General features: G+C 41.9%; 1 protein-coding gene across 1 annotated transcript in view; it reads right to left on the minus strand.

Annotated features, from left to right (window-relative positions):
* Nucleotides 1-765: 765 nt before the first annotated feature.
* LOC136530722 (uncharacterized) overlaps nucleotides 766-25,941 on the minus strand; it is a 49,357-nt gene continuing 24,181 nt past the window's right edge. The window contains exon 2 of the mRNA XM_066523433.1: nucleotides 766-944. Within this exon, the coding sequence (XP_066379530.1) occupies nucleotides 766-944 (179 nt within the window). The remainder of the gene's footprint in view (nucleotides 945-25,941) is intronic.

The following is a 25,941-nucleotide window of genomic DNA, read 5'->3' on the forward strand; positions in this document are numbered from 1 at the left end:
TTAGGTAAGGTGGACCTATAATGACGCCACCATATACCTGCTGGTCCTTGTAGCTGATGCGAAGCATACTTCGCCTTCATCTGCTCGGTCAACCTGAGCAAACAGAACTTGTGCTCAAGCATGTTCAGCCACTCTTCTGCCTAGAGTGGCTCTTTAGCTTCTTTTAAGACTAACGGCTTGGTATCTTGAAATTCTTTGAAATCACTAAACTGGTTGGGCTCTGGTCCCTGTCGTTGATTTCAGCCCTGTGCTTGATGCTGGGCCAGGGCACGCATGGCATCCCCCAACGCATGCTGACCTTCCATGAGCAAGGCCAATAGATCAGACGGTGTGGGCGGTGGTGGCAGTGGAAGATCATCATCACCACTACCCCTAGCACGACCTGAACATAGATTGCACGACATCTGCAGAAGTGCATTTGTGAGTAATGATGGACGACGTCAGATACATTACAGATGAATTGTAGAATTATGCTAAACTAAACTTATTGGAGAGATTAATTTCATACAATAAACAGAGGCATAACAATTCATCCTTATAACATCGCCCATAACTTTACTCTGAACATTCTCGCGATGCATACGCTTATATGCCAAATGTTGCCAACATCAAAGCTAGACTTTTATTTAAAGCTCACATCCATATGGAGCCACATGCAAGTTCCAGAGATTACATCCAAGTCTCTAACTGAAATTAAGTTACATGTTCTTCCAGAAGAAAGAAAAAGATACGCTCTAGTGCATCTAGCTTAGTGCTACAGCTAAACTACACATCTTCATCAGTGTCAGCATCGATCACTCCTTCACCATCTTCATCCTCGATAGGATCAAGTTCCTCCTCTTCTTCATCTTCATCATCTTCGGGTACTGCAACGACATTGGCATCTAAGTCCATGCCATCATCATCAGCGAAGATCACCTGTGGTCCTCCCACCACGGGGTACACTAGAATAGGATGAGGAATCAGATTGAGCTGATTATTAAGACAGTGAACATCAATCTGTAGTTCTTCAATTTGGCAGAGTTCATTCTCTCTGATTTTCAGCTCGAATTCCTGTCATGATCCTAGCATTGTCCCTAGGTTTGAGCCAGACGGAGTGTGTCATCTCACTCATGAGTCAACTGCATGATCTGCTCATGGTTAGCATCTCTTTCCCTGACAACATGTACGAACTGCTGCCTGCGGTTTTCCAAAGCACTCATAAGACCACCAATATCATTTTAAGCTGTCCTAAGCTCCTTACCCTTCTTGCACGCATGCTTCTTCCATGTGAACTGTTCATTCAATGCCTGTCGAAGGGCTATCAAGGCACCTGACATAAGTGCCCTAGCGATCTTGAAACAGCTTCAGAACAGCCATCATAGCACTCATGGCTGGCCCTGAGCTCTGTGCCCTTTCTGCCTCAGTCATTACCAAGGGATCATCCTCAAAATTCAGCCACTCTACATCAGACAGGGCTACTCAAGGAATGGACTCAGTTGGTCCGTTGATCAACTCGTCACCAAACTCCTGATAAATATCAAGTAGAACTTCCAAAGCTGCCATCTGTGCCCCTTCCCAAGGGGTTTGTCCATCAGCTTCAATGATCCAACCAAGCCACAGGGGTCTGTTTGCGTGAGGCGGGACAATTACCTCAACGTCATACCACAGCAACCCTCCTTTAGCCTCCCCTTGTTTCCAAGTATAATGAGGTGGCTCCACATATCCCATTGAATGTAGCACCCTCCATAATAGGGTTGGGGTGCCAAACATGTGCAGGAATGTGCTGCTCCTAGGTGGTAGTGCTAGTGCAGCCATTTGTTGTGATATTGCAATTTGGGTGTGAGAGGATTATCTTACAAGATGAGAAATATATATCGGAATAATTAAAGATAAGGGAGAGAGTGATGCAAAATGTAATGGCATGAGTGAACATGATGCATGCACGTTCCGTACATCCTCACGAATCTTAGAAAAATTTAAAATTCTAGCGACATAGATGGTGACATACATACATTCTCTCATATACGTATCTAGTCGAACTACACGTTGCGTTGTTAGTGTACCTGCAGACAAATTCATTGTAGCCCATCCCAACAAAAGAGAAATAAGCACACAATGAAAGCAGTAAACTAAGATACTCTCATATATACATCCCCAAATATATATACTTTGGTATCCAAAGCTACCCGACAGATATGCCCACAATTAAGCACCTTCATATGTACATGTGTGCAACATGTAAATATTCCGGTAACCACCACTAACTCTCCCCTAGACCGACAGTTGGACGGTCATGCTCTCACAACTCACACTTACCTAGGCGTAGAGGCAATTGATCCATACATTACCAACCAAGCGGATGGCATCCATACAATAGCACGCCGTATGGACGACGAAATAAAATGCAAGCAATTACACCCCCCCCCAAAGTCATTACTTAAATAAGCCACCCAAAAGTCCTTATTTGGGCATAGAGGATATGACCACTGGCACACTTAGATAAAATTTCAGATTTGAACCCACCTATATATAAGTAGCTATAAGTTGTCAAAACTGATTTTTGCAAACAAAAACCTTTGTTTTAAATACACATATGACATGTTTAATGTTGAATCTAGCTCTGATGCTAGCTGTAACAGAACCGACCAATTTATAAGAGCATAAGTACGAAAGCAATCACCGGAGTGATCAAACCGTCATACTTGAACCCATATAAACCCGATAGTCAACTGAAACCACGAAGGATTTCAAACCAACTTGCATACAACCAAGATCATAGTAATTCAACATAACAAGCCACATGTTACATCCATTTCACAAGTAGTTCACAAGTACCTCATACATCAAAGTTCATATAATTATTACAAAACAAGTTCACAAATAGCGGAAGCAAAGTAGTTTGAGACCATCACACACACTTAGTTCAAATACAAGCTAGTTCCATAGTCATATCCAGCAAAAGCATCATGACAAGATAATATAGATGATCATGCCCATGATCTAGTCTTTGTCCCCCATAGGGTGGAGACAATACTTGCAGTAACCGTTATAGAGCACGTCATCTACAACAAGGGGAAATAAACCCTGAGTACGAGAATGTACTCAGCGAGACTTACCCGTCGTAAACCAAAAATAAATGACACCAAGGAGTATGTAAGGCTTTATCGGTGGATCTTGCTTGACAACCATTTTGCATAAAAGCTTTATCGATATGAGAGCCTAATTAAATTATGAGTAAGCATCAACTTATCAATATTAACTTGTCAACTAGATTAGCACTTGTACTAGAGCAAGCAATTGATTAACTCCAAACATTAGTAACCATATCCGGTATAATGTTGTATCATCATCATCATCGATTTAACCATCAAGTTCCATTAAGTGCATCTATGTTGCCACTGCTCAATCAAGTTCTCACTATCCGGGAGAGACGGCGATTTGAATCGATTCCTATCCAGCTGGAGGGGTATTTCTAACACAAACTCAGGCATACCGCGCAAAGGTAGCCTTAGGTCACCTTTGGTACAACTCAGGAATCGTAGTTCTGAGCAGCGCTGCACCGTTAGGGAGTCCACTCTGCCAGGTAGGTCAATCTCACCTAGGACTTACGCCAATGGCTCCCCTACACATCCTTACTATCACTAGGGTGCGCACTTTCACTTCCTAGACTTCCAGCCTGAGTTGAGCTACTCGACTTCGCGGTCAGGTACGAGTTATCTGGCCAACTAAGTGATAGGCATGCGTTCAACATGACATGAGGACGTACATCGAATCGGTCCTTAACCGACACAGATGGGGATAGATCCACACCCAAGACCTCCTTGCCTTGTTGCTTCTCTATCGACATCCCACCCGGTCACAATTCATTATTAACACATGGTTATCTTCCACAATAGCAAATATAGCCAACCGTGACCAGACATCATCCTAACTTGCAGGTGACAGGAAATCACCTGATTTTTACCGGTCTAAGCATGGCTAAGCTTTGATTCGCTCCTGGACCTAAATAGGATTCAGGGTACGTATACTGGCCAAGGAATAGATATATATATATATATGCAACAAGTGTTTGCATCCAATTCCTATCACTTAATGCATCAACAAATAAAGATACTCAAAGTAACCATTTTCAAAACATAGGAGACTTAAAATGCTCTGGGGCTTGCCTTTTAGAAAAGATGAAGGTTGGTGATCGGGACACTCAAGAACTTCTTCACTGGCTCCTTCTTCTGGGGCCTGCGCCTCCTGCTCCTAAGCTTGCTGCTGCTCCTCCGGAAGTACTTGCTCGAATTCCAGAAGCGTGACTCCCTCCGGAACACCTATTGCATGCATATGCATAGTATAAGAATCATGCATGCACAAGAGATGGAAGGTGATGATGAAATGTACATCCATGTATAGATGGACGCATGAAAGACACTGATAATACAAGATTAACATCTATTTTACCGAGTAGGTTCATATCTCTTTTAGAAAACAAGAACGGCACACTCACCAAGCTCTAACAACCTAAGATAAAGTTGTTCATCTTCAGTAAGAGGTCTAGCACATGCAACTAACAAGTTATTTTAATTAGCCTAGCATCTAACTCATCACATCGACTCACATCAAGCAAACAAGTTATTCACTGTAATCACAGTTTTCAGGCTGCAAACAGCAGCAGCTAGTTTTATCCATAACTGGAGTTGTATTAATCCAAAAGACATGCAACAAGATAATATGGAAAGCTTATAAAATTATCTACAACTTTCGTTTAATCAGTAAAGTCTAATTCAAACTCAAACTAGGTCAAACAGACTGATCTTACAAAACTGTATGTGGATTCCAGAGAGTAGGCAGTTGGGAGTGCTGACTTCCAACTGATATAACTCTCACACTACTAGGCCAAATACCTTGAAATTTTGACACAAGCTAGATAAACAAGTTCCCTACAACTTTGTTATTGACCAAATTCACAGCAAACATCAAGTTCACCAGTTAATTTTCTTAACTCTAAAATCTATCCAGAAAGTCACTATAAATGAATTATAGTGAAAATAATATTTCATTACATACAAGAATAGGACTATGAGTACTACCAATGCTACCAATAGTTGACATACATCAAATGAACACTAGAAAACATAGTGGCCATTCCTAAATAAATTATTTTCATGCCTTATTAATTTATTTAGATAATTAGGTTAAATAATAAACACATATTCAAATTATACACAAAATTCCACAAAAATTACAGTAGCTTATACATATCTCCAATAGGCACTGTATAAATTTCACATCATTTTAATAAGTATAACATCCTACACAAAAATGACAAGCCAGCAGGGCTTAAAATAGCATAAATAGGAAACCCTAGTGAAAAGTGTCAAGCAACAGATTTTATATTTTTCTTATCATCCTTAAGGTACCAAGACAACTTCCAATAAATTTCATGAGCATTGGATTCATAGATTAATTATTAAAATTCACACAAGGATCACCTAATTATAAAAGGGAAATTAATAACTCAAAAACCATTCATGCACTAATTCTCAAATTTTTACCGGAGCTTCTACTCATCAAGAACAGCTCACCATATAAATTCCATAAATTTGAACTTTAGATATGAATTAAACAAGTTTGCATTCATTTAAAAACACATTTTAAGTTGCAATTTAATTCTTCCAGAAACTTTATTACAAGTGTTCATGTTATATTTTTCCTAAATACTACACTTCACAAATACCCTAACAAAATTGGAACCACCTAATTTGGATTCATCAAACTAGAGATATGAATTTTACAAAGTTGCATTCAAATCTAAACAAATGAACTAGCCTTCTGTCCTTAAGCCACTAACAGCCGGTGTCCACGAAACAGGAGGGCCTGCATGTCATCGGCACCAAAACAGAGCACGGCATGGGATTTGCGTAGGATCGACGGAGCTCGCCGATGGCAGGCTTCTCCGACGACATCACCGGTACTACGTCGAGTACATGAAACTAAAACTCAATGCAAGACTTAGAAAAATTCTAAGTGCTGAATCAGCACCAAATCTGACTTGTGGGCCATGTTTGGGGCTGTTCCACATATTTTCATGACTTGACCTCTAAACAAAGTTTGTTCCACATATAATTTGCTACAACTTTGCTTTAGGTTTCTTGGACATGCAAAGCTTCTAAGTAACACTTTTTAAAAGGTCAAACAAATTAGTTCTAGGGTTTCCAATTTGGTCAAACCTCACTTAGGGGCATAATTAGTCAATTTAGTTAACATGAACAGTGCTCCACTATGTACCCTAAGTGTAGTTAAGGTGTTTTAGGTGATAATTAACCACACCACACATTGATCATACCAAAATCAAGCATCACATGCATTGAAACAAGGGAAAACAAGTGAATTGCTCCTTATGTTTCAAAGCCATGCATCATATGTTTTATGAGTTTGTTGCATAGTACTAACTAACCATGTTTCACTAAAGTATGTGACTATTTCAAGAGTGAGTTGAACATGTTGCACTTGAGTGTTGCGCACTATCCATTTCATAAAACAAACACACATGAAATATAAACATATGTTGCAATGTTTCAAAGGCATGTTCCAAACAATCAAAGCTCATGCATGGATGAATGATGCTCATGTTTATGAAATGCAAGTGCAATTATGCAAGCCTAACACCTAGGGTGTTACACCATCACTAGCGGTGCCTAGCCCCAGCTCGAGCCCTTCTTGGCCACATCTAGGTGGGCACCGCCCTAGGGGTGGTGGTGCCACCGGACAAGGGATGGCGGTGCCCTCTTGAACACCTTCCTTTCAGCCTCCTCTGCTGATCACCGCCACAGGTGTAACACCCTAGGTGTTTGTTACCAGTTGAGCTCAACCATGACATGTTATGTGGTGATGGAGATGTTAGATCAAACATATGAAAATGAGCCAGCACTTAAACTTGGACAACACACCTTTACCTACATGATGACTCTTTTCAAATGTATGCATTGAATAATGTTAAACACACCTCTCTCATGTCCATCACCTTAGTATCAATCTCTCTTGAACATTGGAAGAGTTTCATGAAGTTTGGAATCAAAAAGTCACATGAAATGATAAGTCATATCTTTGCATGAATTACTTTATCAAGTAGATGGAAACCTATGACGTCAACCAAACCTTGCAACCTTGCTCTAACAACTCTAATTGAACTCTACAACAAAAGTTATGAAGGGTTCGTGTTGAGCAAAGATGGAGAAAATATCTGAAAATCATGGAAACCCTAGATTCTATAGCAAAAAGGGCTTTGCGTTGACCGAGAAATAAAGTTGACTTCTGGACCAGATATGAGGTTTGACCAAAAATGAAAGTTGAATAAAAGTTTGATTATAACAAACTTTGTTAAAAGACCAAGTCATGATTTCGGTTTCAAAATGGATCAAAACAAGGCTCAAAGTCTAATAGAAAAGCTGAAATCAGCCCGACAGTGTTTACAGTCCGAAATTCACTGACATCGACATTGACATCCCGTGTTCTCTAAATTTTGCTAAGCAACTTGAGTTGGTCCAAAAATAAAAGTTGAAGGTTATATTATGGAGAAGAGCATACAAAAAGTTGCACTGAGTTTGACCAAGTTTTGACCTCCGAAGGCGAGTTCCCGTGACCGCTATCAGCAAGTTGACACTATCATATTGAGGCTTAATTACCCACTGTTACAGAGCTCAAATGATCAGGCACCTTAAATAAGAAACTTAGAGCAGGCCATGTAGAGCAAACTTTGTTTTGGGCCCATGAACCAAATCGGCCCGTAGCTGGCCCAAACCTGCGCTCCACCTTGTTCAATCCGTTGCTCGCTAGGTGTTCGCGGAAATGCCCCAACAGATGCCGCGTGGCCTGTGCGTGGTGACCATGCGTGAGCGTGCTCCCGCCATTGCAGCGCACCGCTGCCATGTGGTCTGCCCCTGTCGAGTCCCTGCGCCCTCCTTTAGTGAAAGCCGAGCGCCCGAGCTCCCTCTGGCACTCTCTCACGCTACTCTCTCCCTCTTGCTCGGAGTTGCAGCCATGGCTGCCGGTGGTGCTCCCATGGCCACCATGCGTTGCTCTCTCCCTTTCGCCTCTGCCCTAAGCTAAGCTGTGCCACTACGTGCGCACGTGCAGGCTCGGGCCGTTCACGCCGCTGCCACTCGGTCACCGGGGCGCGCCTCCGTGCTACCGCTGTGGCAAAGCCACCACCGTGCACCCTAGCTTGCGTGGCCAGAGGGCCATGGGCTGTCGCGGGCCATGCTGAGGGTGTCCACAGGTGCGCCTCGCCACCGCGCAGCCCCAGCACCACCCCTCTGTGGCCTCGACGCCCCTCTCTAGCCGGCCAAATCGGCCACCAGCCGGCCCGCTGGCCTCCTCTGTTCTCAACTATGACCAGGGACCTCGTGCCAGAATTTGATGAAAGGGAGGGGTCTAACTGCGAAGTCTGTGACTCAAATGAATAGTGCCAATAAGGACCCATTTGTAGTAAATTTGCTGAATATTTGGAAATTCATAGTAATTCATAGGAAATTCGTAAAATAGCAAATGAGGGCTTTTTGGAATCCTTGTGAAATTATCTATGCATTAGATCTATAATATGGCATGTTTTAGTTTCAATATTGTGCAGTAAAAATAGATTTGTGCAGTAAGGTTGTAATGCTTGTTGAATTTGTTATTTTCCATAACTGTAGATCCAGGGCTCTAAATGAAGTGAAATTTTTGTGGCATGCTACTCATGTGATAGTTGATGTGTGGTAAAATTTTCATGAGTATTGTATGAAGTATGAGTGAGTTATTGGTTTATCTCGCTCTCACATGATTTCTTGCAATAGCAAATTGTCTTTTTCGTAGAGGCAGCTATACTTATGCAAATGGTATGAAATTTGTATAGTAGACTATTGAGAGGATATGTGAGCTACTATAATTTGTGTAGAATTTATTGTGCATGTTTGGTATATGTTCATAAATACACCTTGATGTCTAAATAAATTAAGAAATGCTTTAAGAAAAATTTATTTAGAGGTGAGCACCATGCTTTTTGGTGTTCTTTAGTCATGTGTGAAATATTGGTAAAGTTGGTTTTGCCCAATTATGAATTTGCAACATAAGTTAATAATTATTTTCTTGCCGATGTGGTCTATGGACAGATCTGGGAACTTAGCAAAGTTCTTCATGACAATGTGCTTTGTGTGAAACTTGTTTATACAAAAGTTGTAGATAATTTACGTATCTAGCTGCTGTAAAATTTGGTATCATTTGGCCGAGTAGTGTTTGAGTTACAACTATTTAAAGTTAGAATACAGGATTTGTTGCTCTCTGTTTTGTATGAACTAGTTTCTGTAAAGGTATAATTTCGACCTACTTAACTTGGGACTCATGCTGTGATGGTTATAGATGAAATGTAGATAATTTCATAAGCTTTCGAAAATGTCTTCTTTCAAGTCATTTGGATTTGTGTAACTCCAGTTATAGCTAAATCTTGTAGCTGCTGTTTGCATGTCCAGAAATTGGCAGATTCCAATTATAGTGTTTGCTTGTATATTGTTAAGTGTGACTTATGCCTTGAATGATGACTGAGTTAGAGCACCTGAGATCTTGGGAAACTTGTGTCATGCTTGGTGTTGTCGTCTTCTTTGCCATCTTAGCATGATAGATTGTGTGATGTTTAAGTTAAGCATCGCAAAGTACTTAAGTGTGTTAGTGTAAACTATGCTTGTCTTGCTTGCTATTTTGTGATGCGTCTCATGGTACTATTCTTCATATTTATGCACTTGCATATTGCATCTCATCTACGTACGCTAGATGCACCACGTGAAGGATGGGATGTTGGAGCCAAACCTGAAGACAACGTTTGATGGATCTATCCCAAAGATGGAAGGACTAAGCAAGTGCTAGGACCTGAGATGTCACCAGGACGGTGCAAGCTAACTGAACTGACTTGTGCCGGATCCTAGGCAAGCCCGGGAGCATATTAAGCCTCTTAACTTCTGAAATGCAATTAAAGTATTATTGTTACATATATATTGTTGCATTAATTTTAGGTGTTGGATGCAAACACTTGCTGCATTGGTTATCCAATCCTTGTCCAGATATTGATACCATGAATCCTATGTAGCTCAGGCTCGTGTAGTGCTTAGCCCTGCTTAAATGCGGTAGAAGTCAGGTGATTTCCTGTCACCTGTGAGCTATAGGGATATACATATGGCACGGTTGGCTATATTTGCTATCGTGGAAAAGAACCTGTCTTAATTTGAATTGGAGACCGGGTGGAGGCTTGCAAGTTTTTAGTGACTCCGTCTGTGTCGCTTAAGGACCGAATCTTGGAGCCTTTCCTGTTCATGTTGAACGCATGCCTCTCTCTTAGTTGGCCGGGTCTGGAGACCGACCATGAAGCCGAGTAGCTCAACTCAGGCCGGGAGTCGATAAGTATAAAGTACGCCTCGGAAGGGAGCCGTAGGTGTGAGTCCAAGGGCAGGTGATTTAAAAGTCCTGATCGTCCTAGCAGAAGGGTAATCCCTGAGAGTGCTGGCGCTGATCGAACCACCGAATTTGGTTCCTGAGTTGTACCAAAGGTGACCCACGGCTACCCTTGCAAAGTATGCTAGGGTGAGAGTTAGGAATACCCCCTCAGCTGAGTTGTAATTCGATTCGAGTCGCTGTCTCTCACCGGTTAGTGAGAACTTGTCGGGCTTATCTCCAAAGTAGATACACTAAATAACATAATGGTTCAGGAATGATGGTATGATGATGACAGCCTTATTATACCTGCTATGGTTAATATTGTTTGCTCCTAATAAGTGAGTGCTCTAGTACAGGTGCTAATCTAGTGGACAGGTAAATGATGATAAACTTGATGCTAAGTTTAAATTGGTCACTATATTCATAAGCTCTTTTATGCAACTATGTCAAGCTAGCCCACCTCATAAGCCTTGCATGACCCTTGGTGTCCTTTATTTCTGGTTTTGATGGGTAAGTCTAGCTGAGTACCTTCTCGTACAGGGTTTATCCCACCATGTTGCAGGTGAAGTTCTAGGCCTGTGAAGATGGTGGCTAACCGCCGGTGGCTCGGTAATTCTATAGTTACTTCTCATCTATATGCTTTTGTCGGATGATGTCACTTATGCTAGCAATGTATTTGGAACATATATTAATGTAATCTTTTGAAAGCTATGTTGTTTTCACTAATCGATTTTGAAACCCAAACTTGTACTTTTAATTGTGAACCCATTTGTAATATTATTTCCGCTGCAACCCTGTGTATGTGATGTGTATTTGCTTAATCACATGATCTTGGTTGTGATGTTGATTTACCGAGGTCTTTCGGGACACTCGGCGGACTATCGGGTTTATATGAGTGAAAGTATGCGCGTGTCAACGTGTTAGCGGGGACAACCGTACTTGATCTTGTATAAATTAGGTGGTTCTATTATAGCTGGTATCAGAGCAAGATTAAGCATAATAATGTCATGTACATTGTTTTAAAAACAAAGTTTTGATTTTAAAAAGCCTATTTTAACTAAAACTTTAGCTACAGGCAAATTTATCATAAACTAATTTGCAAAACTATGCTAGCGACATTCTCCTTTATGCCCAGTTAAGGACTATTAGGTGGCTATCTAAGTACTAACATGGGGGTTTTTACTTTCATCGTCCATACGGCGTGCTATTGTATGGATGCCATTCACTTGAATGGTAATGTATGGATCAATTGCCTCAACGCCCAGGTAAGTGGGAGTTGTGAGAGCATGACCATCCAACTGTCGGTCTATGGGAGAGTTAGCTTTGGTTACTAGAATATTTACATGTTACACCCATGTATATATGAAGGTACTTAATTGCGGGTATATTTATCAGGTAGCTATGGATATCGAAGTATATACATTTGGGGATGTATATATGCAGAGTATCTTAGTTTACTGCTTTCATTGTGTGCTTAATTATCTCTTGTGGGGATGGGCTGCAATGAATTTGCCTGCAGGTACGCTAACCACGAATGCGTAGATTGAATATAGCTGACGACTAGCTATATATCGAGAGAGTACGTGTTATGCCACCGACATAGAACATGATTGCCACGTTAGGCTAGCAATTTCGTGAGGACGAATAGGACGAGCATGCATCATGATTGTGCTTGTGCATAAATATGCTTCCCTCACCTTGTTCTAATGCTAAGTAACTTGTGATCAATGTGATGTCACTATTTTCCCTATGTGAAGCTAGCCAAAATGCCTTGTCCCATGCTACTTGAATAGCTATGCTTGAAGTTAGTGTGTGATTAGTTTTGCCTCGTATGTTGGCTTCCAAAGGAAATAGATGACGAGTTAATAGTTAACAAAAAGTTCACCCCTTTGAAAACTAAATTGCTAAATGTAAGTAAAACTTGTTTTGTAGAGATATCCACCTACTCAGTAAAAAGGAAACAAAAGATAACAGTGCCTTACCACCATGTTTTGCATGATATGTGTAGTGGTGTTGTTGTAGGTGACTGCTTGTTATGTACGAGCTTTGTGCTTCGTAATAGCCATTTAAGCTAATTGGATTGAGTGTTTCGAAATGCTCGCTTAAGACCATGATGTAGGCGTGGATGCTCGTTATCTAGGTAGTGCCGTAGTTGTCACCCTTTTGTCCTCAGGTAAGCATATGAGTGTGGAAGAGCGCTATCCTAGAGCAGCTGTCCAAGTTTTGGCAATCTTAGGGTTGTCAGTCTACAATTAAGTTCTCTCTTAGGAACCTGAGCCTGTACATGTGGTTGCTAGCCTTGAACGTTGTGCTACGAAGACTTTATCTACGCCTTTGCTTGACCTTACGGCCCAAGCTTAGTTCCCTTGAATGCTTGCATGTTTCGTGGTTGTCCCGCTCCTGTGTGGGAGGACCCTACTGCAAAAATCCTTATTAGACCTCATTGCTCTTTCTCCTACTGATGAGCTAGTGCAACGCTAATCGTTATCTGCCCTGGCTTTGGAACCTTTTCCTCACAGATCATGTCATTACTTTATCAACTGAATCCCTAGTCAGTGCAATGGCTTTGTCCCTTGAATCTTGTTTGTTTTGTCTCCAACTCCTTCAAGTCTCTGGATGTTTATCAGTCTTGATCTCCTATTGATGCTCGATAGGACCAAATCTCATGTTAATCTTTATCTGGTAATCACTTTGGTGGACACGAGGCGTATATGGAAATTAAGCAAGAGTCTCCTGCTTAGTTGCCTTCGGCAACTAGGCTATGTTCTTTTGCACTGTGTTTTGATCTTCTGATCGCCTCCTTGTTGATTCCTAACCTTGTGACTATCCTTGTTTGCTATCCCTCTTTTGCACAATGCTTGTTCTTACGATCTAATTGGTGCCACTAGAAGTTTCACTTTGGTTGTATGTTTAGTAATGGTGCCACGATTAGCGATCTACGGTGCCGCGACGGAACATAGGGCCTCCTTGTGGGCGGCTGACGCATGGTTGTGCTGCTGGGTGCGTGCTAGGTATCGAGGTTTCTAGTCATGATCCATTGCCGAACTGCACCGATGTGTTATTTTCACGTGAGCTCTTCCTTGGTTATCTCTCTATATCTTATTGAAGATCCATATATCAGACCAAAAGTAGTAGAGCTTCCTTTTGAAGTCACAAAAAGGATATCCTTTGAAGAACTGGTCACTTGACATAAACAATAACTAGACTGCAAGAGGTGGTAAACAAGCGACTCTACCTAACTGTCCCTATAATGACGTCGATCGTCTGATGAGCAACTTATGTCTTCCATGTTGGATCAGAAAGGTATCCAACACTTAATGTTGGACAAGTTATCAATCTAATGATAATGGATGGCAATATCATGTGGTGTAATAGGTCACTAGGTGCTCATGAACCTCCCATTCAAGTTCTTGATCTGTAGGTGCATGATGGTCATACAGTTGAAATCAACCATCTCTAGTGTGACTCGTTATCTGCAGACTTCGATGGCGACCGTCTGTTTGTGCCTCGATTGCAATTATTGTTGTGGTCAAGAGTAAGAAATTGGAACTTTGAGTGTTGAGAGACAACTGATTAGTTACTAGTCGGAAGCTTAACCTCTAGCTAGGTGACAACTTTTTGCTAATTTCGAAGATTATGTCTCGCAGAGCAATGATAAGCAATGTAATAGCAAGTCGTTTAGCAATGCAGCTACTGCTTTGTTTTCCAAAACCTGTGCTATCAAGTCAATTCCATCTTGGACAATCACACAGATAGTACAAGACGTTGTATTGGCTATGTAGGAGCTAGCAAAAACACATCCCTAGTTTCGATCAGCATCATTGTGCCCTAGGTACCACAAACGGGTTTGTTCAAGCCTCTATTGGACGTAGTGCTAGAGAATATTCAGAAATAGTTCCTTGTCTTTATAGGGATGCCCTCCATATGGAGTAATGCTTTGCGCCCTGTGAAAATAGCCCACAAGTCCAATGCTTGTGCATAGTTAAGTTGGTGTCTAGAACTATGGCTGAAGTGTTACTAGAGGAGCATGTGAGGAAAAACTCTAGCCTCCATCCTCAGCTAGGGAAAGGCTGCTGCTGCTATGAGAAAGGTTAGAGAGTGCAAAACACACACCTCAACGTGTGAAGCAAAAAAAAAAGGAGAATACGAAATCTGTCCAGATTTTGTGGCACTAAACCGGTTATCTTCAAGCCGGCGATTAGTGACTCAAACGAAGTTGGATTTACTCCAAACTTGGTGATCTCATTCCTTGCTTAGGACCCTTCAATGTCTTAAGTTAGTTTGAGTATTGGTTGGGTAAAACATCGGATTTGAGAGATATCTTGTCGGCTTGGTTTGCTGCCATTTCAGAACACGGCAGTTTTGGTAGATGAATTGTTTCGATGGTCAAACGGTGTCCGGTTGAGTTGAATTTTGGTGAGTAGTTAGAAGACCCATGGATATACATGCCCACCAAAATTTGTGCATATTGGAGCAGTAGTTTGTGAGATATGAATAGAAAACAAAAGAGTACAGAATCTGCAATTTCGCTGTGACTGCGATCATCCTTTGCATTAGACGGTTGTGTTTGTAATTCATGCCAAGAAATTACAATTTGTAGGTGTATTGCTGTTAGACAACCCTCCATACCCTTGAGAAGATAAATTGCACCCCTATGTGCCTTGCTTTTGCCCTCTTAGATCAGCAATGCATGAGCAGTCAAGGTGTTCTAGAAGTCAAATTGTGCCCTTGCAATTCGAAAGTAATTGGAAAGGTGTCAAACCATAGATTTTTGGATTATGGTTTTTGAGATATTGATTGGCCTAAGAATGGAAGCCCCAACTTGCTGTGCAACTGCACCACGAAGGCAAATTGTACTTAACCTGCTTGGTAGTGAACTAGTCCCTAGTTTTGTGATTACTTGCAACTTATGTTGCCCTCCAAGCCTCGCTAACATCCTTCTGCATCAATGGTTCTCCAATGCTGACATGCCTAAGGTGTCTTCCATGTGTTTTACCCAAGGGGTTGCCTCAGATACAACTCAGATAACTGTTGCCGCTGGGATACGAGAATTCCCTTAAATAATGGTCGTCAAAAACACTGAGTCAATAGAGTCAGCTATCACATTCATCGCTCACTCAACAGACTTAGGTAATACAGTGTTGTTATCAGAGAAAGAGCACTGCACACATAAACATTATGTAGCTTTCCATCAGTTGATGTATGAGTGAGTGCACCGCTACAACCAGTTTGGATATTGGTTAACTAGCTTCGTATACCCTCAACAGATGTTTACCCCATCTATGATCACATCCTTTATGAAAAGTTGTGCTCGAGCCACTTTAGTAGAGAACTGCTTTTCAACCCTTGGGAACAAATATAGCACCGTTGCAAGGAATATCCGTCAACCGACTGTGATCTAGTGCAAAGTCCATAAGTTCTATGCTATATCCACTAGAGAAGTAGAGGCTACAAGTATTTAGTCTATGTTTGAATCACTCTTCGTACATCGAGGACGAAATACGTAGGACAGTGCTATCTTGGATTCCTTCTAATGTAACAATGATTTATGGACGCCAACGAAGGAAATTCTTCAGACAACATCTTACGACAAAGAGCAAGTATCAGAAAGTGTTGTGACCAAATTAGACTCTCTGATACTCCGAAGTTAAGTAGCCTAATGCTATCACTAATGTTGGAAACTGGATGACATGTTTCTCTTCCCTTAAAGGTCTTTCGCATCGAATCTCGGGACGCGATTCCTTTAAGGGGGGAGGGCTATAACACCCTAGGTGTTTGTTACCAGTTGAGCTCAACCATGACATGTTATGTGGTGATGGAGATGTTAGATCAAACATATGAAAATGAACCAGCACTTAAACTTGGACAACACACCTTTACCTACATGATGACTCTTTTCAAATGTATGCTTGAATAATGTTAAACACACCTCTCTCATGTCCATCACCTTAGTATCAATCTCTCTTGAACATTGGAAGAGTTTCATGAAGTTTGAAATCAAAAAGTCACATGAAATGATAAGTCATATCTTTGCATGAATTACTTTATCAAGTAGATGGAAACCTATGACGTCAACCAAACCTTGCAACCTTGCTCCAACAACTCTAATTGAACTCTACAACAAAAGTTATGAAGGGTTCGTGTTGAGCAAAGATGGAGAAAATATCCGAAAATCATGGAAACCCTAGATTCTATAGCAAAAAGGGCTTTGCGTTGACCGAGAAATAAAGTTGACTTCTAGACCAGATATGAGGTTTGACCAAAAATGAAAGTTGAATAAAAGTTTGATTATAACAAACTTTGTTAAAATACCAAGTCATGATTCGGTTTCAAAATGGATCAAAACAAGGCTCAAAGTCTAATAGAAAAGCTGAAATCAGCCCGACAGTGTTTGCAGTCCGGAATTCACTGACATCGACATTGACATCCCGCGTTCTCCAAATTTTGCTAAGCAACTTGAGTTGGTCCAAAAATAAAAGTTGAAGGTTATATTATGGAGAAGAGCATACAAAAAGTTGCACTGAGTTTGACCGAGTTTTGACCTCCGAAGGCTGAGTTCCCGTGACCGTTATCAACATGTTGACACTATCATATTGAGGCTTAATTACCCGCTGTTACAGAGCTCAAATGATCAGGCACCTTAAATAAGAAACAGTAGAGCAGGCCGTGTAGAGCAAACTTCAGTTTTGGGCCCATGAACCAAATCGGCCCATAGCTAGTCCCAAACCTGTGCTACACCATGTTCAATCCGTTGCTCGCCAGGTGTTCGCGGAAATGCCCCAACGGATGCCGCGTGGCCTGTGCGTGGCGACCATGCGTGAGCACGCTCCCGCCATTGTAGCGCACCGCTGCCGCGTGGTCTGCCCCTGTCGAGTCCCTGCACCGTCCTTTTGTGAAAGCCGAGCGCCCGAGCTCCCTCTGGCTCTCTCTGGCACTCTCTTGCGCTGCTCTCTCCCTCTTGCTCGGAGTTGCAGCCATGGCCGCCGGTGGTGCTCCCATGGCCACCGTGCGCTGCTCTCTCTCTTTCGCCTCTGCCCCAAGCTAAGCTGTGCCACTTCGTGTGCGCGTGCAGGCCCGGGCCGTTCACGCCGCTGCCACTCGGTCGCCGGGCCGCGCCTCCGTGCTACCGCCGCGGCAAAGCCGCCACCGTGCACCCTAGCTTGCGTGGCCAGAGGGCCACGGGCTATCACGGGCCATGCTGTGGGTGTCCACAGGTGCGCCTCGCTGCCGCGCAGCCCCAGCACCACCCCTCTGTGGCCGCCGATGCCCCTCTCCAGCCGGCCAAATCGGCCACCAACTAGCCCGCTGGCCTCCTCTGTTCTCAACTACGACCAGGGACCTCACGCCAGAATTTGATGAAAGGGAGGGGTCTAACTGCGAAGTATGTGACTCAAATAAATAGTGCTGATAAGGACCCATTTGTAGTAAATTTGCTGAATCTTTGGAAATTCATAGTAATTCATAGGAAATTCGTAAAATAGCAAATGAGAACTTTTTGGAATCCTTGTGAAATTCTCTATGCATTAGATCTATAATATGGCATGTTTTAGTTTCAATATTTTGCTGGTAAAAATAGATTTGTGCAGTAAGGTTGTAATGCTTAGTTGAATTTGTTATTTTCCATAACTACAGATCTAGGGCTCCAAATGAAGTGAAATTTTTGTGGCATGCTACTCATGTGATAGTTGATGTGTGGTAAAAATTTCATGAGTATTGGATGAAGTATGAGTGAGTTATTGGTTTATCTCGCTCTCACATGATTTCTTGCAATAGCAAATTGTCTTTTTCGTAGAGGCAGCTATACTTATGCAAATGGTATGAAATTTGTACAGTAGACTATTGAGAGGATATGTGAGCTACTATAATTTTTGTAGAATTTAGTGTACATTTTTTCTATATGTTCATAAATACACCTTGATGTCTAAATAAATTAAGAAATGCTTTAAGAAAAATTTATTTAGAGGTGAGCACCATGCTTTTTGGTGTTCTTTAGTCATGTGTGAAATGTTGGTAAAGTTGGTTTTGCCCAATTATGAATTTGCAACATAAGTTAATAATTATTTTCTTGCCGATGTGGTCTATGGACAGATCTGGGAACTTAGCAAAGTTCTTCATGACAATGTGCTTTGTGTGAAACTTGTTTATACAAAAGTTGTAGATAATTTATGTATCTAGCTGCTGTTAAAATTTGGTATCATTTGGTAGAGTAATGTTTGAGTTACAACTGTTTAAAGTTAGAATACAGGATTTGTTGCTCTCTGTTTTGTATGAACCAGTTTTCTATAAAGGTATAATTTCGACCTACTTAACTTGGGAATCATGCTATGATGGTTATAGATGAAATGTAGATAATTTCATAAGCTTTCCAAAATGTCTTATTTCAAATCATTTGGATTTGTGTAACTCCAGTTATAGCTAAATCTTGTAGATGCTATTTGCATGTCCAGAAATTGGCAGATTCCAATTATAGTGTTTGCTTGTATATTGTTAAGTGTGACTTATGCCTTGAATGATGACTGAGTTAGAGCACCTGAGATCTTGGGAAAACTTGTGTCATGCTTGGTGTTGTCGTCTTCTTTGCCATCTTAGCATGATAGATTGTGTGATGTTTAAGTTAAGCATCGCAAAGTACTTAAGTGTGTTAGTGTAAACTATGCTTGTCTTGCTTGCTATTTTGTGATGCGTCTCATGGTACTATTCTTCATATTTATGCACTTGCATATTGCATCTCATCTAGGTACGCTAGATGCACCACGTGAAGGATGAGATGTTGGAGCCAAACCCGAAGACAAGCGTTTGATAGATCTATCCCGAAGATGGAAGGACTAAGCAAGTGCTAGGACCTGAGATGTCACCAGGACGGTGCAAGCTAACTGAACTGACTTAGTGTCGGATCCCAGGCAAGCCCCGGAAGCATATTAAGCCTCTTAACTTCTGAAATGCAATTAAAGTATTATTGTTACATATATATTGTTGCATAAAGTTTAGGTGTTGGATGCAAACACTTGCTGCATTGGTTATCCAATCCTTGTCTAGATATTGATACCCTGAATCCTATGTAGCTCAGGCTCAGTGTAGTGCTTAGCCCTGCTTAAATGCGGTAGAAGTCAGGTGATTTCCTGTCACCTACGAGCTATAGGGATATACATATGGCACGGTTGGCTATATTTGCTATCGTGAAAAAGAACCTGTCTTAATTTGAATTGGAGACCGGGCGGAGGCTTGCCGGTTTGTAGTGACTCCGTCTGTGTCGCTTAAGGACCGAATCTTGGAGCCTTTCCTGTTCATGTTGAATGCATGCCTCTCTCTTAGTTGGCCGGGTCTAGAGACCGACCACGAAGCTGAGTTGCTCAACTCAGGCCAGGAGTCGATAAGTATAAAGTACGCCATCGGAAGGGAGCCGTAGGCAGTGAGTCCAAGGCAGGTGATTTAAAAGTCCTGATCGTCCTGGCAGAAGGGTAATCCCTGAGAGTGCTGGCGCTGATCGAACCCAGCGAATTTGGTTCCTGAGTTGTACCAAAGGTGACCCACTGGCTACCCTTGCAAAGTATGCTAGGGTGAGAGTTAGGAATACCCCCTCAGCTGAGTTGTAATTCGATTCGAGTCAGCCGTCTCTCACCGGTTAGTGAGAACTTGACGGGCTTATCTCCAAAGTAGATACACTAAATAACATAATGGTTCAGGAATGATGGTATGATGATGACAGCCTTATTATACCTGCTATGGTTAATATTGTTTGCTCCTAATAAGTGAGTGCTCTAGTACAGGTGCTAATCTAGTGGACAGGTAAATGATGATAAACTTGATGCTAAGTTTAAATTGGTCACTATATTCATAAGCTCTTTTATGCAACTATGTCAAGCTAGCCCAGCCTCATAAGCCTTGCATGACCCTTGGTGTCCTTTATTTCTGGTTTTGATGGGTAAGTCTAGCTGAGTACCTTCTCGTACTCAGGGTTTATCCCACCATGTTGCAGGTGAAGTTCTAGGCCTATGAAGATGGTGGCTAACCACCGGTGGCTTGGTGATTCTATAGTTACTCCTCATCTATATGCTTTTGTCGGATGATGTCACTTATGCTAGCAATGTATTTGGAACATATATTAATGTAATCTGTTGAAAGCTATGTTGTTTTCACTAATCGATTTTGAGAACCCAAACTTATACTTTTAATTGTGAATCCCATTTGTAATATTATTTCCGCTGCAACCCTGTGTATGTGATGTGTATTTGCTTAATCACGTGATCTTGGTTGTGATGTTGATTTACCGAGGTCTTTTGGGACACTCGGCGGACTACCGAGTTTATATGAGTGAAAGTATGCGCATGTCAACGTGTTAGCGGGGACAACCGTACTTGATCTTATATAAATTGGTCGGTTCTATTACAACAGGGGTGGCGGTGTACCAGACTAGGGTGTGGCGATGCCACCTAGGCAACACCCCAAGCCTGGTTTCACCTCCTCTTTTTTACCAACTTCTTCACCTTTGCAAATGTGCACCACCAAGTGAACAACACCTTGTGCACATGTGTTAGCTTTTCACAAACATTTTCCCAAAGGATTAGCACTCTTTACACCACACCACTTGATCCTAACACGTATGCAAAGTTAGATCGCTCAAGTGGCACTAGATGATCGATATGCAAACAAGTTTGCCCCTCTTAATAGTATGGCCATCTATTCTAAACCCGGTCATCAACTTCCCTACATGCCTATACCAGTGAAAAGAAATGCCCTTGGTTATACCTTTGCATTGCACATTCCATTCCATCTCCTCCATTATTGATGCAACACATGCACCAACCAATCACCAAATGATATTATCCACTTCATATCATCACGTGACAGTATTGGTTCATCGATCTTGACTTCACTTGCTCTTCATCGTTGCTTCGGTCCATCGGTGCCAAGTCATCAATCAATTTCCCCTTCACACATGCAACCGGTCCATCGAGCCAAGTCTTGTCTTGATCTTCTCCACCTTGATCACATGACTCCATGTCATGTCTCATATGCAATGAGCTCCTTCATCACATGTGTGACCTTTGCAACATCTTCATGCCATTTCACCTCCATGGCAAAGGTTGCTCACACATAATGTACCTAGTGGACTAATCACCTGTGTATCTCACATTAAAAATAATTAGTCCACCTAGGTTGTCACTCAATTACCAAAACCAAACAAGGACCTTTCACCAGGGCACCATCGCAAGAAGAACACCGGCTTCCAGCGGAGGAGGCTACAATGGGAGGCGGACACCCATCCTGTGCCATGTCGAGAACCACCCCTATGCACACTAGCCACCACTTTTGTGTCGCTGTGGCTTGAAGACGCCTCGGTGGATTTTATGGAGTCTTGGAAACCCAGGATGTCGGTACCACAGATGCTGCAGGGCAAATAATGTAACTCGATTTCTTTCTTGTTCATTCAGTTTTCGCAATGCAAGTGCTAAAATCCCGCTGTACTTATGGTAATTTGGTTTTTTTGTAACCCAACTTAGATTGCGGGGTTTTTAAGTGGCACGATCTCCAATATGGAAAATTTCTGAGGACTTTGATTTTGAATTTACATAACAAGATTTGAGAGCTGAAGGCAGAGGTCAATGTTATAACAAATGAAGAACATCTGTAGGAGGAGGAAGAGATTATGCCACAGATTGAAGAAATGGCCAGGGTTCCAATGAAGATGATGGAAGATTTCATTTCTTTGAGAAAGAAATGTGCTTCCTATTCTTCTTTCACCTATTTTGTACTTACCTTAGTTCTTGGCATGTTCATTGGCAAGTTGCTTAGTTCACCGCAGTAGATTCAAGTATCAATTTATGATGTATCAGACTAAAATCTATCACTTTTGTACAACTATTGTTATACTAAATGCAAGGTGATTATCTAGGTGTTCAATTTGTTGAAATGTAAATGCTAGTACATCTAAGTATCAATTGATGTGTTGGACTGAAATCTATCACTATTATACAACTATTGTTGAACTAAATGTAGGGTGATTAACCAAGTGTTCAATTTATTGAATTGTAAATGATAGTAGATCCAAGTATCAATTGATGTGTTGGAGGCATCCTACTTCCCTAGACACTGGGCCCTAGGTATAGGGGCAACCAATTTATTGAACTATGTATATACACTCCTACGGCCCTACCACACCCTCCCATCCATTCCCCACTCTACTCCCTTGCTCTACTTCACCCTGCTAGCGTCAGACGAAAGGCAGCCTCTCGTGTGCTCACTACTCCTTCACCTCCAACCTCACCGGCACACAAATCTTCAGCGCGCTGTCCCTACTTCTCTGCTCCATCAAGATCTAAGGTAACTGCACTGGATCCACTCCTTCACCAGGATTCTATATTCCTTTGTATTGCTCTCTTGTGCTCTTTGCTCCTTCACCTCCACCCTTGCTACAGTAATTTTGTTGGATCTATAGATGAAAATGCATCTTCTCATTCTGGAGTTTGTAGCCTTGTATATCCGTGGAGTGCAGCTTCTAAGCCTTATTGTCCTCAGGTATTTGTTCACTGAATTAGTGTTTTGTGAACAAAGTCGATGAGCTAAATGAAAGTGTACCAATTGATGTGGATAGGGCTGTAGTGGTCAAGGCTCAGGGATGACATAGAGATTGACAACGATCCCATGGAGGTCGACAATGATTCCGTGGAGGTCGACAACGATCTGCAAGATATTATGGAGATTCACAATGATCCCATGGAGGTCGACTTGGATCTGCATGGAGAATGATTAATTATGCAACCAATGATGTACATATGAAGGCTTTTTAACTTTTGCATAGTGTCGGCCTAATTAGTATCTACATTTTAGCTTTCAGCATGCTTGTTAGCTTGGTAGTGTCCACCTACTTATTCGGTATGAATGTATTGAACTCAAGTTGGATTCCTTTCAATCTGAGAGTACTGGCATTGTGCTTTTCCTTATGTTTTCTAAGTGCATAGTTTGGCTTTCTTTCAATGTAAATCTATGTGCCTTGTTATTCACCATCGAACTCAAGTTGGCTTCCTTTCAATCTGAGTACTAGAATTATGCTTTTCTTAGTTATCTAAGTGCGCAGTTTTGCTTTGTTTCAATGCCAAATGTTAAGATTGTGTGCCTTAGTGTTCATCACCGTATCATACGGTGGTCTCCGGGTGGTAATAGGACCTAGCCACTGAACCCTGCCCGTGCAGAACTGATGAAAGTTTGATTCTCGTGTGGCGTAAAAGTTACGCAGAGAGCAAGCAACCCCTGCCCCAACATCCCCCTAACCCTTCGCCTCCCCCACCGCCACCTGCTCTCCCTTCCCCCCCACACATAGCTTTTCTTGTCCTCATTGCTGCTGTTTCGTCATCGCCGCTCCTGCTCATCACCACTGTTTAGCTTTTGCTTCGCGCCTATGCACATCGATTCAACCACGAGATCCAAAGGCAAGTGTAATAAGGCCTTACTTGCATCGCTGTCCCTTCTCCTCAAAACTCATTTCCTTACTAATGTTTATTGGTGCAATTCAATAGCAGGGCGGCCTCATCTCTTTGGCTGGTGGTGTCCTTCTAGATGAAGGAGGCCCGTAACATGAGGAATGTAGTGGATAGCCTCTTAGATGATGTGCTTGTCAACATCTTTAGCTACCTCCCCACCTAGTCCTTATGCAACTGCAAGTGTGTCTATCGCTCTTGGAGGCATGTCATCTCCGACTCCTATCAACATAAGAAGCTTTCATGGATTGTCGTCGACTTCTTCTATGGTAGCTGGTGGAAGGGCAATCGCCACTTCACTAGCATCACCGATGAACGGCCCTCCTTGTCCTTCTTGCCCTTCCTCCTTAAAAAGTCCTAGTTTTAGATTGTTGCAGTAGCTTCATCCTTTGCTGGTGTGCTGGGCCTAATGGATTACATCGCTATGTTGTCTGTAATCCAGCGACCGACAAATGGCATGTACTGTCGTGTAGCATCTGTTCTGTTGGTCAGGCTCGCTTAGGTTTTAAACCAACGTCCTCGCACTTCCATGTGATTGAATTTGTTGAGGTGGAGGGTGCATGTGTAGGTGTGGAGATCTACTCATCTAAAACTGCAGCATGAATGTTTAAATAATCTAAATGGGGCAAGGGTGGTATTGTTCTACTGTTCAAAATTGGGAAGTGTTTTCCTTAATGGTTTATGAACATGGTTGAGTACTCTGCGATAATTGTTGTGGATATGGAGGGAAAGAAATGGAGGACAATTCATAAACCTGGTGGTGCTGAAATGTCCATCCTATCAAGCTCAGGGTCACCTATGTGTGTGTTGTGCTAATTTTCGCAATAGGTCTTGGCTTTTAGTGTGGATACTTGAAGACTATGGTACTGATAACTAAAATTTGAAGCATGTTGTGGATGCATGAATACTAAAGTTGGTTCTAAGCCTTGTAATGAGGAGTACAGAGTGATTACAGTTCATCTAGAATAGAATTTCATTTTCCTTGTTGGAAAGGATAGAATATTGATTGTATATGACATGGACCGCAGAAAGGTTCATGTCATCCATGCTTGTGTCATCCGCTTTTGTAGATCAAGAGGGTGTTTCCATATGAACAGACCTTACTATCTTCCTTATGTTCCCTTGTTCATGGAGTCATTGGCAGAGCGGTAAAGGTGCATTTCCTGCATTTTGTCATCATGACAGTCTTTGTTCAGGTAGACAGTTGTTTTCATTCTATGTATGTATAGGCCAATTTTGGCTTGTTAACTAAAGGAATGGTATGTTCAATATTATTAATTATGCTACTTTGTTCAAGGTTGTGGATCAGAGATGAATAAGAGGGGTTCTATGGCGCATTGGCTACCAATCTGAAGGATGCACTAATCATATTTATTTTGCCATGCAAGCAAGAGTGCCACATATAAGGAGCACAACTATGTCATTTCGTTATGTAAGTCTGTATAGATCAGTATCTTTAGTATGGTCTATGTACCGCTTGTGTTAGGACATCAGTTGAGAAAGATGTTAAGGTAGCATCCATTGTTATTGTAAAAAGTACTCTTGTTTGTGAACATGATTTATGGATGTAATAATTATATATCTGTATGCTTTGTGTTCATCAAGCTATTAAGAGCCTAGCTGAATTAGTAACTATTGTGAAATGAGATGAAATTCTAGTCACCATCGCTATAGGTACGATGCGGTAGGGATCAAAAGTATATCACCACCGAATCGTCTAGTAACCCAACATCGACTAAATGATCATCCAAGGCGGATCGTGGTGCAAGGTGACGGTGACCATGACCTTTGTACTGGTGGATCATACGCTGAAGCGACTGGTGGTGTTAACCTCTACATAGGCATCTCGGCCATCGAACTGACAATGAACTCGCACTGCTGACAGTCGGGTCGATGTATAAGGCGATGGTGCTAGTGACCACTACACAGGCTGTTGATGTGCCCACACGATGGTTTTGATAGCCTTGACATATTCGGATCATTTGCCAATACGGCAGTGTTAGTGTACATCCACAACAGGGTCATGCTCCAATGC

The sequence above is a fragment of the Miscanthus floridulus genome, unplaced genomic scaffold, assembly GCF_019320115.1.
Source record: "Miscanthus floridulus cultivar M001 unplaced genomic scaffold, ASM1932011v1 fs_186_1_2, whole genome shotgun sequence".
In the NCBI taxonomy this organism is placed as follows: Eukaryota; Viridiplantae; Streptophyta; class Magnoliopsida; order Poales; family Poaceae; genus Miscanthus; species Miscanthus floridulus.